This window comes from Loxodonta africana, chromosome 11 (genome assembly GCF_030014295.1).
Source record: "Loxodonta africana isolate mLoxAfr1 chromosome 11, mLoxAfr1.hap2, whole genome shotgun sequence".
NCBI lineage: Eukaryota > Metazoa > Chordata > Mammalia > Proboscidea > Elephantidae > Loxodonta > Loxodonta africana.
The window spans coordinates 22,645,949-22,662,473 of record NC_087352.1 but is presented as its reverse complement, the minus strand read 5'-3'; the positions used below and the strand labels follow the sequence as shown (position 1 = coordinate 22,662,473).

Here is a 16,525-nt window from a genome sequence, read left to right as displayed (position 1 = left end):
CTAAAGATTATCCAGGGCGATAGTTTTGGGGGTTCAGGATGAACATTATTCATGTGTTTCTGTCTTGCAGATCTTAGTGGATCTTAGAATCCTCAACTCTATCTAGGATGCTGTGGCAAAAAGTTCGCCTCTTTGGCCAGAAGCTGGTCCGCAGGCGCCCCCTGGAGGCAAGCAAGGGGTCTGAGGGTGGCCTGGACCGTTGCCTGACCACAATGGATCTGGTGGCCCTGGGTGTGGGCAGTACCCTGGGAGCAGGCGTATACGTCCTGGCTGGTGAAGTGGCCAGGGACAAAGCTGGACCAGCGATCATCATCTGCTTTTTGGTAGCCGCCGTCTCTACTATGTTGGCTGGGCTGTGCTATGCAGAGTTTGGGGCCCGGGTCCCCTGCTCTGGTTCAGCGTATCTCTACAGCTATGTCACAGTGGGCGAACTGTGGGCCTTCACTACTGGCTGGAACCTCATACTCTCCTATGTCATTGGTGAGATGCTGAGGGAGGGGTTTAGGTACGGGGGGAACATGGGACTTGGGGTCAAGAGACAGGTCCCCAGATGACACAAACAGTGTGCGCTTGGCTACTAACCTAAAGGTTGGTGGTTTCAACCCACCCAGAGATGCGGAAGAAAGGACGGGCAATCTGCTTCCAAAAAGTCACAGCCAAGAGAACCCTATGGAGCACCGTTCCACTCTGTAACACATGGACTTGTTATGAGTCAGAATCATCTCAACAACTGGTTTTTTTGGGTGAAGAGAATGAGGGGCAATTGGAGAAGTTGGAGTGGTCTTCACTTTCATTCCTGAACACTTTGTTATCCACTTCAGAAGGGGTTGTGGTGGGGAGAGGCCCCCAAAACCTCATTCTGCTCAATTCTGTCCTATCTTCCTTAATGAACAAAAAAACTGAGATGGAAATGGGAATAGTAGGAAGTGGGGAGAGTTCTTGTGGGCAAGGGAGAGACCTGTTCTACCAGGCTCACCTTCACCCCGTTTTGAAGTCTTTGCTCAGCTGTCATCTTTGTGAGATTTTTCCGACTACCCAGTTTAAGGAGTCCGTGGGAGGCACAAACGTTAGATGTAAAATACTTTGCTGCTAGCCGAAATGTTGGTGATTCGAAGCCACCCTGAGGTGCCTTAGTTATGAAAGACAGGTCTGGCAATCTGCTTCTGGAAGGTCACAGCCTTGAAAACCCTATGGAGCGCAGCTCTACTCTGCACACATGGGGTTGCCAGGAGTCGGAGTCAACTCCATGGCAACTGGATGTGGTTTATAGAAAACCTCAGCACCAAGCACTTTGCATGCCTTCTTATATCATTGAATCCTCACAGTCTCATCAGGAGAAAAGTGTTTTTACCACTTTCATTCATCAGAGCAGGAAGCTGATGGCCAGAAAGGGCAAATGAACCAGCCTGGGTCACCCAGCCTGGAAGGGGCTGAACCAGGGCAAAACTTACTTCTGCCTGTGTTTTGACCCCAGCTCGCAGTCCCGCAACTCCATCTACCCAGTTCTGGGGAAGGCAGGCCCTAGGGGAGAGTCAGGGACATGTCACCATCATCCCTGCTCATTAGAAGCTTCCAGACCAACTGGGTCAGGTAATATAGTGAGGCATATGGCATGTCCTGGGAATCTCTAAGGCTTGTACAAACAGTTGATGTGTTCAACTGTACAATTGGCTGCTCAAACTTAGGAAAAGGCACCTCATAAAACAGGCCTGGCAATCTGCTTCCGAAAGGTCATAGCCTTGAAAACCCTACGGAGTGCAGTTCTACTCTGCACACATGGGGTCGCCATGAGTCGGATGCGACTTGATGGCAACTAACAACAACAACCAAATTTAAAATTTCAACCCTGATCTCCTCATCCTACTTCCCTGTTTTTCTTTCCCTCCATAGCATTTATCTCCTTCTAACATACTAAAGGAACCCCTGGGTGGTACAAATGGTTAAGGGCTCAGCTAGTAACCAAAAGGTTGGCAGTTCAAATCCACCCACAGGTGTCTCAGAAGAAAGGCCTGGAGATCTGCTTCCAAAAAACCAGCTGTTGAAAACCCTGCAGAGCGCAGTTCTACTCTGACACACGTGGAGTTGCTATGAGTTTGAGTCGACCCGAGGGCAACTGGTTTTTTTTTTTTTTTTTTTAACATACTAAATAGTTGACTAATTTGCTAACCATGTGCTCCCCTTCCCTTCCATGAAAACAGACTCTGAGATTAGGTATTTAGTAGGTTTGTTTCAATAATATAGGCCATGCCACAGAGTGTTGTTGGGTGCTATCAAATCCATTTTTGACTCATAGCAACCCCATGACAGAGTAGAATTGCTCCCATAGAGTTTTCTGAGCTGTAAGCTTTATGGGAGCAGATTGCCAGGTCTTTTTCCCATGGAGTCACTGGGTAGGTTTCAGTCACCAAACTTTCAGTTAGTAGCTGAGTGCTTAACCACTGTGTCACGAGGGCTCCTTTGTCACATAGTCAGGGTTCAGTGAATATAAATGAATGTTCCTCCCGCAGGTGCCGCCAGTGTCGCCAGGGCCTGGAGTGCTACCTTGGACAGCCTGGTTGGGAACCGCATCTCCCAGGCCCTGCAGGACAGTTTTCCTCTGCAAGTGCCCCATGTCCTGGCCAAGTATCCAGACTTCTTCGCCCTGAGCCTGGTGCTGCTGCTTACTGGTAAGGAAGGGCCAAGGATTGGATGGGAAGAGTTGGAGAGCTGGAGAGGGAAATGCTTGTCGGGTGGTAAAGCTGCTGGGTGGGCTCAAACTGCCAACCTTTCAGTTAGGAGCTGAGCACTTAAGTGTGTGCCACCAGGGCTTCTTGGGAAAAGTTGCAGTTGGTAAAAATGGTAGAGAGATCAGAAGCTGGGAAAGAAGGATCTGCAACATGACAGACAGGAAGGCAAGCCTTAGACCATTGTTGTTCGACCTTCGCTTTGGTGTGGGGGCCTGTCTTGTGTAGTGTAGGATGTCTGGAAACATCTCTGGCCTCCACCCACTAGGTGCCAATGGTGCCCGCTCCCTAGTTGTGACAAGCAAAAATGTCTCCATGAATGGATAAACAAAATGTAGTCTATCCATACAACGCAATACTAGTTATCCATAAAGAGAAATGGGGTCCTGATGCATGCCACAACATGGATGAACCTTGAAAACATCAGGCTGAGCAAAATAAATCAGCGGCAAAAGGACAAATACTGTATGATCTCACTTATATGAAAGAAGCAAATATATAGTAACTGAAGATTATTAGTGGTTACCAGGGATGGGAGGGAAGGAGAAAGGGAGGAGTTTTTGTTAGGAGTCATTGGGCTTACCTGGAATGGTGGTGGAATGATTTGGAAAAGGACCAGCAAGAATGGTGGCACAACTTGAGGCATGTCATCAAGTCACTGAATTGTACATATGGAGGTTGTTAAATTGGCGGGTGTTTTGTTGCATGTATTTTTACCACTATTAAAAAAAAATGTCTCTAGACATTGCTAAATGTCCTTTGGGAAGCAAAATCGCCTCCAGTTAAGGACCACTGACATAGACTAAAAAGCTTCTTTCTCTGTACTGAGACCAAAGTTATTTATTTAATTCCATCTTTTCCACAGGATTACTGGCTCTGGGAGCGAGTGAGTCAGCCCTGGTTACCAAAGTGTTCACAGGCATGAACCTTTTGGTTCTCAGCTTTGTCATCCTCTCTGGTTTCATTAAAGGAGATCTGCATAACTGGAAGCTCAGGGAACAGGACTACAACCAGAGCATGCCTGGACCTAATGACACCTCTAGGTTAGGAGGAGCATGCTTGGCCACACTAGCAGTGGCTGCAGAGCTGGAAATATGATGGGAAGTGGGGGCATTTGAAGGAGCCAGGTGGCCCAACAGTTAAGCTCTTGGCTGCTAACCAAAAGGCTGGCCGTTTGAACCCACCCAGCAGCTCTGCAGGAGAAAAACCTGGAGATCTGCTTCCATAAAGATTGTTGTTGTTGTTGAGTGCCGCCCTGTACCATCATTACCACCACTGCTATGTTTGAGCCTATGGTGGCAGCCACTGTGTCAACTCATCTCTTTGAGGGTCTTCTTCTTTTTCACTGACCCTCTACTTTTCCAAGCATGATGTGCTTCTTCAAGGACTGGTCCCTCCTGATAACATGCATCAAAATTACAATGTTGGCAGAGAATTTTGAATATACCAGGGACTGCCAGAAGAATGAACAAATGTGTCTTCAAAGAAATACAGCCAGAAGGCTCCTTAGAAGAGAGGATGGCGAGACTTTATTTCACTTACTTTGGACATGTCATCAGGAGGGACCAGTCCCTGAAGGAGGGCATCATGCCATAAAGATTTCAGCCAAGAAAACCCCATGGGACAGTTCTACTCTGTCACATGGTATCACTGTAAGCTGAAAATCAACAATAAGGGGGATTTGGATCCAGACGGTGGTGGTGGCAGGGATGGGACCCTAGGGCTGTGATATTAACTGAGCAGTCCAGCAGAGATGCTAAACACACCTCACCCATGTTTCTCATTCCTTTTCTCACCATAGCTTAGGTCCTCTGGGCTCTGGTGGATTTATGCCTTTTGGCTTTGAAGGGATTCTCCACGGAGCAGCTACATGTTTCTTTGCATTTGCTGGTTTTGATTGCATTGCCACTACAGGTAACAATGGTCATTTGGTTCCATCAGGGCTTTGGGCACAGTTTGGCCTGCCAGTATTGGACTGCGTAGATTTGGCAGAAGGCTTGCCTGATTTGGGGGATGAAAGAGGGAAGATTTGAGCCCTAGTGGGGCAATGGTTAAGTGCTCAGCTGCTAACAGAAGGGTTGACGGTTCTAACCCACTCAGCATCTACACAGGAGAAGGACCTGGAGATCTGCTCTGTAAATATGACAGCTTAGGAAACCCTATAGGGCAGTTCTACTCTGTCACATGGTGTCTCCGTGCCCCTGCAAGAGGGAAGATTTTGTGCCTTTACCTCAGTGTGTTTTCCTGACCAACACTTTAACGCCCATCCTATAGGGGAAGAAGCTCGGAATCCTCAGCGATCCATCCCCCTGGGCATCGTATTCTCGATCTTCATCTGCTTTCTGGCATATTTTGGCGTCTCTGCAGCACTCACTCTCATGATGCCTTACTACCAGATCCATCCTGAGAGCCCCTTGCCGGCGGCTTTTCTCTATGTTGGATGGGCCCCTGCCAGATATTTGGTGGCTGTTGGCTCCCTCAGTGCCCTTTCATCCAGGTCAGTGTCAAAAGGTTTTCTCGGTCTACTCTCACTGTCAGGTATCCCAGCCCTCGAAATTGTGGGGTGAGAGGAAAAGACACCTTTCTCCACATAAGTTAGGGAGCAGAAGTTCCAACCACCAGAAGAGATGCCTTCCTCAACATAGGCTGGGGAGAAGTTCCAGTCATCTCATGCCTTTTTTTTTTTTTAATTAAAAAACATACACAGCAACACTACAACTTCCACGTTTACAACTCGGTAACATTGATTCCATTTTTCATGTTGTGCCACCATTCTCGTTATCCTCATCCAAAATATTCCATATCCACTGTCATAAACTCAATGTCCCCCAAACAAAAACTTCTTTTCCCCTCCCTCCCACCGCTAGTAACCACTAATAATCTTTGGTTTCTATATATTTACTTCATATAAGTGAATTCATACAGAATTTGTTCTTTTGCACCAGACTTATTTCTCTCAGCATGTTTTCAAGGTTCACCCATGTCGTGGCTTGCAACAGGACTTCATTTCTCTTCACCATTGCACAGTATTCCATTGTATGTATATGCAGTGCAGTGAAATACTTAATATGGCCCTTTAAGCTATGCATGGTCTTATAACTCCCACACAAAGATTGCATGTGACTGTGCAAATAAGATAATCGTGGCCTACCAAGGAGACTGGTCAGTTTTACCATCCTGCTAGGCTTAAGACAGCCAATTCCAGAGCAGAGGGGGTACCTCTCTACCATCAAAAAAGAAGAGCCAGGAGTGGAGTGCATACTTTGCACCCAAGGTCCCTGTGCTGAGAACCTCCTAGACCCAGGAAACAGTGAGCTGTAACACCAGAGACGGCATGAGATGGTGACAAACGGTGGAAGCAGAACAAGAAGGTTGGTGTGGTGGGCAAGGATCAAGGAGTCCACTGTGGGTGTGCTGACCCACAGAGAAAGAGAGCTGAGAGCCTTCGTTCCGCAGGAGGCTTCCTGGCATAGTGGGATGCCTCCAGGCACTTTTTGGTGGAGCTGGGCTTGCTGACCTAAGGAGTGAGAGAGCCGAATGCCTTTGGGCAGGAGGCTTCCTGGCTAAGTGGGGTGCTTCTGGGCACTTGACGGTGGAGTTAAAAGTTTTGTACCAACAGGACAAAGTCCAGGCTCAAGCAGAGCTAATGGCCAAGGGCCAAGAGTCAAGGCCTGTCCTGAAGGGCCTGAGAAGAGCCTGTCCTTAGGGAGCCAAGAGAAGCTTGTCTTCAGGGGGCTTAGAAGAACCTGTCCCAGAAGGCTGAAGGAGCCCTCCAGGTCCAAGAGGAGATGAGAGAGCTATCCTGCACTGAAGAAGTGTGACTTTGCCTACATGCTTTCTGATCCTGATCCTGAATTGTAGCCTATTGATCTGATCTCAAGTTACGACCTATTACTTCCCTAAAACCAAAACCAAACCCAAAGCCATCGACTCAATTCTGATTCATAGCGAACCTACAGGAAAGTAGAATTGCCCCATAGGGTTTCTGTTATGGATTGAATTGCGTCCCCCTAAAATGTGTGTCAACTTGGCTAGGCCATGATTCCCAGTATTGTGTGGTTGTCTTCCATTTTGTGATTTGATGTCCTATGTGCTGTAAATCATAACCTCTATGATGTTAATGAAGCAGGATTAGAGGTAATTATGTTAATCAGGCAGGACTCAATCTACAGGATTAGGTTGTATCTTGAGTCAGTCCCTTTTGAGATATAAAAGAGAGAAGCAGGGAGGAGAGGGGTGTCATATCACCAAGATAGAAGTGCCTATAGCAGAGTGGATCCTTTGGACCTGGGGTCCCTGGGCCAAGAAGCTCCTAGACTAGAGGAAGACTGATGACAAGGACTTTCCTTTAGAACCGACACAGAGAGAAAACCATCCCCTGGAACTGGTGCCGTGAATTTTGACTTCTAGCCTTCTAGACTGTGAGGGAATAAATCCGTTTGTTAAAGCCATCCACTTATGGTATTTTTGTTATGGCAGCACTAGATAACTAAGACAGTTTCCAAGACTGTAAATTTTTAGGGTAGCAGACTGTCATTTTTCTGTTGTGGAGTGACTGGTGGGTTTGAACCACTGACCTATTAGCTGATGCGCGCTTAACTGCTGTACCACCAGGGCTCCTGTGTTGCTTCCCTAATAAGCCCCATAATCGTGACTATTGCCTGTAAGTTATGTGTGGCCATTGCAATGGATTATCGAACCCAGCAGAGAAGTAGAGAGTGCCATGGGACGGATGGCTGGTGTCAGAATTGGAAAAAAGGTTGGAAAGAAGGAGGTATGTCAGACCTCTGCCTCATAGGAATCAGCCTTGGGCTGATGTTGGTCTTGCTTCTCTCCCCTTGTGAAGTTAGACAAGGTAAGAAGCCAAAGCCATTTTTACAGTATGTACTAAATTTTGTTTATCCATTCATCTGTTGATGGACATTTAGGTGGTTTCTACCTTTTGGCTATTGTGAAAAGTGCTACAATGAATGTTCCTGCTTTCACTTATTCTGGGTGTTTAACCAGGAGTGGGATTGCTGGGTCACATGATAGCTCTTTGTTCAATTATTGAGGAACCACCAAACTGTTTTTCACAGCAGCTGCACCGTTTTACATTCCCACCACCAATGGATGAGTGTTCCAGTTTCTCAAAACCTATCCAACACTTGTTAGTTTCCACTCCCCTAATGCTTTTACATATCCCCACATGCGTTCTCATTTTCTTCTCTAGCCTCCTGGGTGCCATGTTCCCCATACCTCGGGTGATCTATGCAATGGCAGAGGATGGACTCCTTTTTCGAAGTCTCGCCCGGATCCATGCCCGTACACATACCCCTGTCATGGCGACCCTGGTCTCTGGAATCATTGCAGGTGGAATGATAAAATCTGCATCTTCTTTTTATCAATGTCCTTGACTTGGATACTTCCAGTAGTTTCTTACTCTCCACCTCTTTTTTCTTGTCCTTTAATTCTAGCACTCATGGCATTCGTCTTTGAGCTCAGTGATCTTGTGGACCTCACATCAATTGGGACTCTGCTTTCTTACTCCATGGTGGCCTTTTCTGTTCTAGTCCTCAGGTGAGACTTTTATTGGGGGTCTTAGACTCATGGGGATTCCGGGGGGGGGGGCTAATCCTCCTCCGGAAACCCTGGTGGCATAGTGGTTAAGTGCTACTGCACTAACCAGAAGGTCAGCAGTTTGAGTCCATCAGGCGCTCCTTGGAAACTCTATGGGGCAGTTCTACTCTGTCCTACAGGGTCGCTATGAGTCAGAATCGACTTGAAGGCAGGGGGTTTTGATGGGAGTCTTTCTCCTCTTCTGCCTTCATGCCGACTCCTAAGTATACTGTCACACTTAGGTTGGGGAATAGGGTGGATTAGGCTGTCTGATATTGAATGAGTTGAGGTTGTTAGGTGCCATCAAGTTGATCTCAGCTCATAATGTCCCCATGTGACAGAGCAGAACTACCTCACAGGATTTTCCTGGCTGTAATCTTTACTCTGGCTGTAATCTTTACGGGAGCAGATCACCAGGTCTTTCTTCTGCAGAGCCACTGGGTAGATTCAAAGTGAATATTTCCTTAATACCTTTAATTCAGGTACCAGCCAGACCAGAAGTTAAGCAAGAATGAGGCAACAGAGGTGGGAACATTTGAGATGAATTCTCTTCCAAAGCCATTGGAATCTGTACCTCAAGCGGCAGAGAGTCTGCATTGCTCCATCAATACCATCTCCTCTTTGAAATCTGGGCGGATTGTCTATGGTTGTGCCTCTCTGCTTGGTGAGCAATGGGGTTTCTCTTTGGAGTGTTCTGAAATTAAAAGGATGGGGTGGGACTGTGTGGTACTGAGGAGGCATCTTGGAGAGATGATGGCCCTTTGATACGGGCAGTTTTGGGGTTGGATAGGGGCCAAGGTCTTTACATATTCGACTTCTAGAGTTGGACCTGATCTCTCCCAATTTGACCCTTGCAGTCATACTGCTGATGGTCCTGTGCCTGATACTGGCCAAAAGGCTCAGACATCTATTCTCTGGGGACCCAGTTTATACAACAGTGGCTGTGCTGCTGCTGGTGTTCATTACTGGGATCACTTTCATCATTTGGAGACAGCCCCAGGACTCTACCGCTCTCCACTTCAAGGTTAGTGATCTTCTTTATATTCACGAACTACCTACCTTGAGTAAATGAACTCTGCGAGCTCTGAAGTCTAACAAGTCCATAAACATTTAAATATATAACTTATTTTTGTTATTGTTGTTGAGAATATGCACACATCATACACCAATTCAACAGTTGTGACACGTACAACTCAGTGACCTTGATTACATTCCTCAAGTTGTGTGATCATTCTCACCCTCTCTCTTAGTCATCTAGTGCTGCTATAACAGAAATACCACACGTGGATGGGTTTAACAAAGAGAAGTTTATTCTCTCACAGTCCAGTAGGCTACAAGTCTGAATTCAGGGCGCCGTCTCCAGGGGAAGGCTTTCTCTCTATGCTGGCTCTGGAGGAAGGTCCTTGCCATCACTCTTCCCTTGGTCTGGGAGCATCTCAGCACAGGAACGTCAGGTCCAAAGGATGTGCTCTGCTCTCTGCGCGGCCTTCTTGGTGGTATGAGATTCCCATGTCTATCTGCTTGCTTTTATATCTCAAAAGAGATTGGCTTAAAACACTACCTAATCTTGCAGATCTCATCAGTATAACTGCGGATAATCCATCTTATTTCGCCATGATCGGATTTACAACACATAGGGAAATCACATAAAATGGTGGATAGCCACACAATGCTGAGAATCATGGCCCCGCTAAGTTGACAGATATTTTTGGGGGACACAATTCAATCTGTGACACCCTCCTTTTCCCAGTTGTTCCTCTTCCATTAACATAAACTCATTCCCCCCTAAGTTTCCTATCTAATGTTTCGAGTTGCTGTTGTCAGCTTGATCCCGTATAGATAGATCTTAAAAGAGCACAACACTCAAGGCAGACATTCTTTTTTTTTTTTTAATTGTGTTTTAAGAGAAGGCAGACATTCTTGACCAGTTAAGAAAAACTGGTTTTAAGAAGACTTCAGGGGTATTTTTGCTTAAGGTTTAAAGATTATATCAGGGCAACAGATTCAGGGGTTCATCCGGCTTCCATGGCTCCAGAAAACTGGATTCCACTAGAACTGGAAAATCTGTTCCTCATTTCACCCCATTTGATCAGGATTCTTCTATAGAATCTTTTTTTTTCCTTCTTCTTCTATGGTGTCTTTGACCAAAATGTTCAGTAATAGTAGCTGGCCACCATCCAGTTCTCCTGGGCTCACAGCAAAGGAGCCAGTTGAGTCCATAAGCATTTTTCAGTGGCCCAGGAAAAGGGGAGGTGAGAAAGCCAATGGGTCATTCCCTGACCGCCCCCCCAACTCCGTTTTTTACTAGCTTCATCTTCCAATGCCTGTCTCTTCTGGACAGATAATGGGATACTCAGTATGAAGCAGCACTGGAATATGAATATTAGATTTAGCCACAGAGGTGTTGTAGGTGATGCCAGCTACAGTGTTCCCAGTGAACTTCTGAAGGTCAAAGCCAGTTTGCGGTGGGTTGACTTCATAGGTGCTGAGAAAATAAAACGCTGGAGAACGGATGACCGATCCACAGCTTGAGTTAGACTGGAGTGTTCCTTCCTCCCAAGTGGAGTAGGGGATCTCCCTTCCAGACTTCTGTGATAAGTTTAGGTATTAATTGACTTTTCACACAGGTCCCTGCTTTGCCTTTCCTCCCACTGGTGAGCATCTCTGTAAATGTTTACTTGATGATGCAGTTGAACTCTGGGACCTGGGTCCGATTCGGAATCTGGATAGTGATTGGTAAGTGGCTTCCTGGGGAAAAGAGGGCCCTTGGGTGATTGAGCCAAACATTCTTACCATCACCTTTCCCTAAAACTGTCTCAGACACCATAAGGATGAGGCCTATTGAGTATTTGTAAGTAGGGAGAATGACTACTTTCTCACCTCTTTGCCTCATTTCCCTACTAGGATTTGCTATATATTTTGGATATGGGATCCGACACAGCCTAAAGAAGAGTGACCAACAGCTGACAACCTCAAGCTCTCAAACTGTTAATGAAAACATCCCTAGTGCTGAATTGGCCTAAAGACAAAACTAGATGCCACATGGAATCCCTCCACCACACTGGACGTTTCTTTCGGCTCAGAGAGTAAAGTTTTAATTTCCATAGAGTGGTGGTGATGGGGGTGTTTAGAGCCTTCTATTTATCTCTAGTAGACAAAATGTCTTTAATGTTGTATAATTTTTAAGTAAAACATTAAAAGTACATATGTATTCAATAAGCAACATCTTGATAAATGGAGAAAAGATTGAAGTTGTCAAGGATTTCACTTTACTTGGATCCACAATCAACACCCATGGAAACAGCAGTCAGGAAATCAAAAGACGCATTGCATTGGGCAAATCTGCTGCAAAGGACCTCTTTAAAGTTTTGAAAAGCAAAGATATCACCTTGAAGACTAAGGTACGCCTGACCCAAGCCATGGTATTTTCAATCACATCATATGCATGTGAAAGCTGGACAGTGAATAAGGAAGACTGAAGAAGAACGGATGCCTTTGAATTCTGGTGTTGGCAAAGAATACTGAATATACCAGGGACTGCCAAAAAAATGAACAAATCTGTCTTAGAAGACGTACAACCAGAATGCTTCTTAGAAGCAAGGATGGCGAGACTGTGTCTTACATACTTTGGACATGTTGTCAGGATGGATCAGTCTCTGGAGAAGGATAACATGCTTGGTAAAGTACCGGGTCAATGGAAAAGAGGAAGACCCTCAACAAGACGGACTGACACAGTGACAGCAACAACGTGCTCAAGCATAACAGTTGTGAGCATGGCGTAGGACCAGGCAGCGTTTCGTTCTGTGGTACATAGGGTCACTATGACTTGGAACCAACTCGACGGCACCTAACAACATACATCCCGAAAAGTACATTTTCTGTAAGTCTACAGCAAGGTGGATTTCACAAAGTAAATACAATAGTGTAGCCAGCACCTAGACAGAGAAATAGAATCTTACCTACACACAATAAGCATGTTTTTGGATTTTGTAGGCAGCTAGAGGCCTCTGGTGGTGTTGCTGTTGTCAGTTGTTGATTCCTACTAAGGGCAACACCATGTATGTCACAGTAGAACTGTGCTCCATAGGGTTTTCAAGGCTGAAAAAGCACCTTTTGGGCCCTTTTTCCAGTTATTACCCCCTGAGGTAACCACTATTCTGATTACAAACACTTGCTGAACTCTAAGTGCATATTGAACTTGTTGAATTCCAGACATATACTGTACTTTTTTGTTCAATATGATGTGAGATTCAGCCATGTTGTTTCACGTAGTTGTAGTTCCAGTTCTTGGCTATTAAGAACTATGCTTCCATGAACGTGGTTGTAAATCAAACCAAACCAAACCAGATGTAGTTGAGTCAATTCTGACTCACAGTGACCCTATGTGTTTCAGAGTAGAACTGCACTCCACAGAGTTTTCAATGGCTGTGCTCTTTCAGAAGTTGACAGCTCTCTCTTCCAAGGTGTCCCTGGGTGGATTTGAGCCCAAACTTTTGGTTAGTAGTTGAGTGGTTAACTGTGTCTCCTAGGGACTCCAGGGTCAAGAATGACTCAGGATACAGTTCTTTAGTCTGGACAGCTTTTTGGCCATGCCTGTAGTCAGGTCCCTCCTTTGGCAACTGGGCCCTTTGCCTGGCCTCTGCCCTGGAGTTGACAGCTGCTGATTTGCCTGCCTAGGTCCCTGGGTGGCACAAATTGTGTTCAAACTGTTGTTGTAATTGGGTGCTGCTGAGTCAATTCTGACTCATAGTGACCCCATTTCACAGACAGAATTGCCCCAAAGGGCTTCCTATGCTATAGACTTTATGTGAACAGATCACCAGCTCTTTGTCTTCAGAGCAGCTGGTGAGTTCTATCTGCCAACCATTCAGTTATCAGCTGAGTGCTTAACTGTTGCTCTACTAGGGCTCCTAAGAACAGGGCAAGGGGGTTATATTGACAAGGTAGTCAGAGAAGGCCTCTCTGAAAGGTTGCAGATTGAGCAAATACATGACTGAAGTGAGAAAGTGAAGCATGTAGAGATCTTGTTGTTGGGTGCCACTGAATCGATTCCAAGTCATGGCGACCCCACATGCCACAGTAGAACTGTACATAGGATTTTCAAGGCTGTGACATTTCAGATGCAGATCGCCAGGGCTGTTTTCCAAGGCACCTCTGGGTGGGTTCGAATGGCCTTCCTCTTGGCTAGTAGTCGAGCCCTTAACCATTTGCGCCACCGTGGGGACTCTTTTTGGCTATTTTGGTGTCTACTGGCATCACGTTGTAGTTTTTCTTTGCATCTCCTTGATACGTAATGAAGGAGCCCCAGCAGTACAATGGTTAAGGGCTCTGCTGCCACCTCAAGGGCTGGCTGTTCGTTCGAACCCACCAGCTGCTCTGCACTCTACAGGAGAAAGATGTGGCAGTCTGTAAAGATTTACAGCCTTGGAAACCCTACGGGGCCCTTCTACTCTGTCCTATAGGGTTGCTATGAGTTGGAATTGACTCAAGGCAATGGGTTTTTTTTGGTTGGATGTGTGGTGGTGTTGAGCATTTTGCTTACTTACTGGACATTTGCGTCTTATTTGTGAAGTGCCTAGTCAAGTCTTTCCCCCTTTTTATTGGTTCATTGTTTTATTACTGACTTCAGGGCGTCTTTATATTTTTCTATGTGAGTCCTCTGTCAGGTGTATACAGAGTAAATGTCTTCTTCCGGTCTCTTTCTTGTCTTTTCATTATTTAAATGGTGCAATGGTGTCAGTTGATGAACAGAAATTTGTAACTTTATTGAAGCCCAATTTCTTAACTTCTCATTTTTTGTTTTGTGTCTTTTGTGTACTAGGAAATCATTGTCTAACCCAAAATTGCGAAGAAAATCTCCTATGGTTTTTTTCTAGAAGTTTGATAGTCATTTTCTAAACCCATTGACCCATAGGTCTGCCTCTTGTAAGGATTCACTAATAGTAATACTAATGGTAATGGCCATAAAGCTGATATTTATTGAGCTTACGCAATGTTCCAGAAACACTTTCAAAGAGTTTACACGTACCAGACTCATTTGCGCACAACAATAGCAATCTTTATTAAGCGTGATTATACTAATTTTACAAATAATGCACCGTGGTAGTAAGTAGTTGGCTCAGTGTCTCACAGGGAGTAAAGAGGTGGGGATAGTAGTGGTGAAAGGTACGATATGGACCATGATTAAAGGCATTCCCACATGCGTTACATTAGCAGGGTGATTCTTTAGAATGAATCGGCCAAAGCTCAACAAGGATTGAACATACTGGAAGGTTGCTATGCATTCGTTAAACCTATCCAGTAAAAAATCATCCATGCAGTGCAATAGATCGCTTTTATGTGGCCTTTTTTGCCACGGTGTTGTAACTCCCATCCAAATATCTGGGTGGGACTGTGAAGATAACTGTGGCCCACCAAGGGGGTTGGTCAGTTTTGCCATCCCTCTAGGCTTAAAAAGGGAGACACTTCCAGAGCAGAGAGAGGATCTCACAACTAAGTAAGAAGGGCCAAGAGTAGAGCATGTCCTTTGGACCTGGGATCTCTGCACTGAGAATCTCTTGTTATCAGGAGGCTGAGAGAAAGGGAAAGAGAGAGCTATAACACAAGACGGTGAGAAGTGGTGGCTGAGAATTGATGGCAGGAGAGATCAACAGAAGACCATGTGGTGGGCTTCCCAACCCCCAGAGTGAGAAAGCTGACTGCCTTTGGGCACTAAGCTTGCTGGTGGAGTAGGGTGCCTCCAGGAACTTGCTGGAGCTAGGTTTGCCAACCCATATAGCTAGAGCTGAGCACCTCTGGGCTGAGGTTTACTGGTGGAGGAGGGTACCTCCAGGCACTTATTGCAAGAGCTAACAGAGCTTTGTAACACTTGGCCTGCAGGGAGAAGCCTGCCTGTGAGCATGGCTCTCCAGGTGGAAGAACTGTACCCTGAGCAGTCGTCAACCTGAATTATAACCTGTTACTTCCCTAATAAACCCCATAATCATGAGTATTGTCTGTGAGTTCTGTGTGGCCACTGCAATGAATTATTCAACCCAGCAGAGAAGTGGAGAGTGCTGTGGGAGGGATGGTTGGTGTCAGAATTGGTAAAGATGGTGGAGAGAGGAGACATATCTGACATTCTCCTCACAGGAATCTGCTTTGTGCTGTTGATCTTGATTTTCCATCCTTCTTCTGAAGTCAGAGGTCAGACACTGTCCCCATGCCATTTTTATAGCACCCACAGGTCTTATAAAAATTCACTAATAGCAATACTAATGGCAATGCCCATAAAAACGACAATAGCTGATATTTATTGAGCTTATCACAATGTTCCAGAAACACTTTCAAAGAGGTTACCTGTACCAGACTCATCAATCACAACAATAGCAATCATTGTTAAGCATGATTATCGCCATTTTACAAATAATGCACAGTGGTAATAAGTAGATTGCTCAGTGTCTCACAGGGAGCAAAGAGGTGAGGGTGGTAGTGGTGACAGGTAGGATGTGGATCATGATTAAAGGCGTTCCCACAAGTATTACATTAGCAGAGTGATTCTCTAGAATGAATTGGCTGAAGTGCAACAAGGATTGAATGTACTGGAAGGTTTCTATGCATTCATTAAACTAACCTATCGAGTAAAAAAATAATCTACACTATGTTGTGATCATTGTGATCATGAAAAGAATGTGATTTCTCCATTGTCCACATTTGCCTCTAGTATGACTACTCTGATGCTCTGTAAACAGAAGAGTGACCAGTGAAGGCTCTCTTATGTTAAATTACATCATGAATTTTCCTCATGTGGAGGAAAGCATGACGGTTGTTCAAGAAGTGTTCTGACACTCTTGCCATGCAAAAGGTTTTTCACCAGTATGAATTTTCTGATGTTCACTAAGTTGGCTTACATTACTGAATGCCTTCCCACATTCCTTACATTCATTGGGTTTATCACCAGTATGAATTTTCTGATGCTGTGTCAGTTGATAGGGTCGCTATGAGTCGGAATCGACTCCACGGCAGTGGGTTTGGTTTTTTTTTTTGGTGTCAGTTTGTGGCGATGACCAAAGGCCTTCTCACATCTGTTACATTTACAGTGTTTCTTACCTGCATGGATTCTCTCATGTTTAACAAGGCTTAACCCATAAATAAAGGCCTTCCCACATTCCTTACATCTATAAGGCTTTTCACCAGTATGGATTCTCTCATGCTGAGTAAAACCT

At 45.4% G+C, this 16,525-nt stretch overlaps 1 protein-coding gene across 1 annotated transcript; it reads left to right on the top strand.

The window, feature by feature from the left end:
- Window positions 1-5,150: 5,150 nt before the first annotated feature.
- Window positions 5,151-12,605, top strand: LOC100659608 (cationic amino acid transporter 3-like). Its single transcript, XM_064294221.1, has 6 exons — window positions 5,151-5,220; window positions 7,936-8,282; window positions 8,804-8,985; window positions 9,179-9,345; window positions 10,949-11,057; window positions 11,226-12,605. Exons 1-6 carry the CDS (start codon window positions 5,164-5,166, stop codon window positions 11,342-11,344), a joined length of 981 nt encoding a protein of 326 aa, XP_064150291.1. The 5' UTR covers window positions 5,151-5,163; the 3' UTR covers window positions 11,345-12,605.
- Window positions 12,606-16,525: the final 3,920 nt, after the last annotated feature.

Excerpts from the sequence above, each read along its gene's own strand:
- LOC100659608 (XM_064294221.1), top strand. The coding sequence starts at position 5,164 with ATGGGCCCCTGCCAGATATTTGGTGGCTGTTGGCTCCCTCAGTGCCCT. Across the intron at positions 5,221-7,935 it reads CTCAGTGCCCTTTCATCCAG|CCTCCTGGGTGCCATGTTCC; the intron begins GTCAGTGTCAAA and ends TTTCTTCTCTAG. Across the intron at positions 8,283-8,803 it reads TTTTCTGTTCTAGTCCTCAG|GTACCAGCCAGACCAGAAGT; the intron begins GTGAGACTTTTA and ends CCTTTAATTCAG.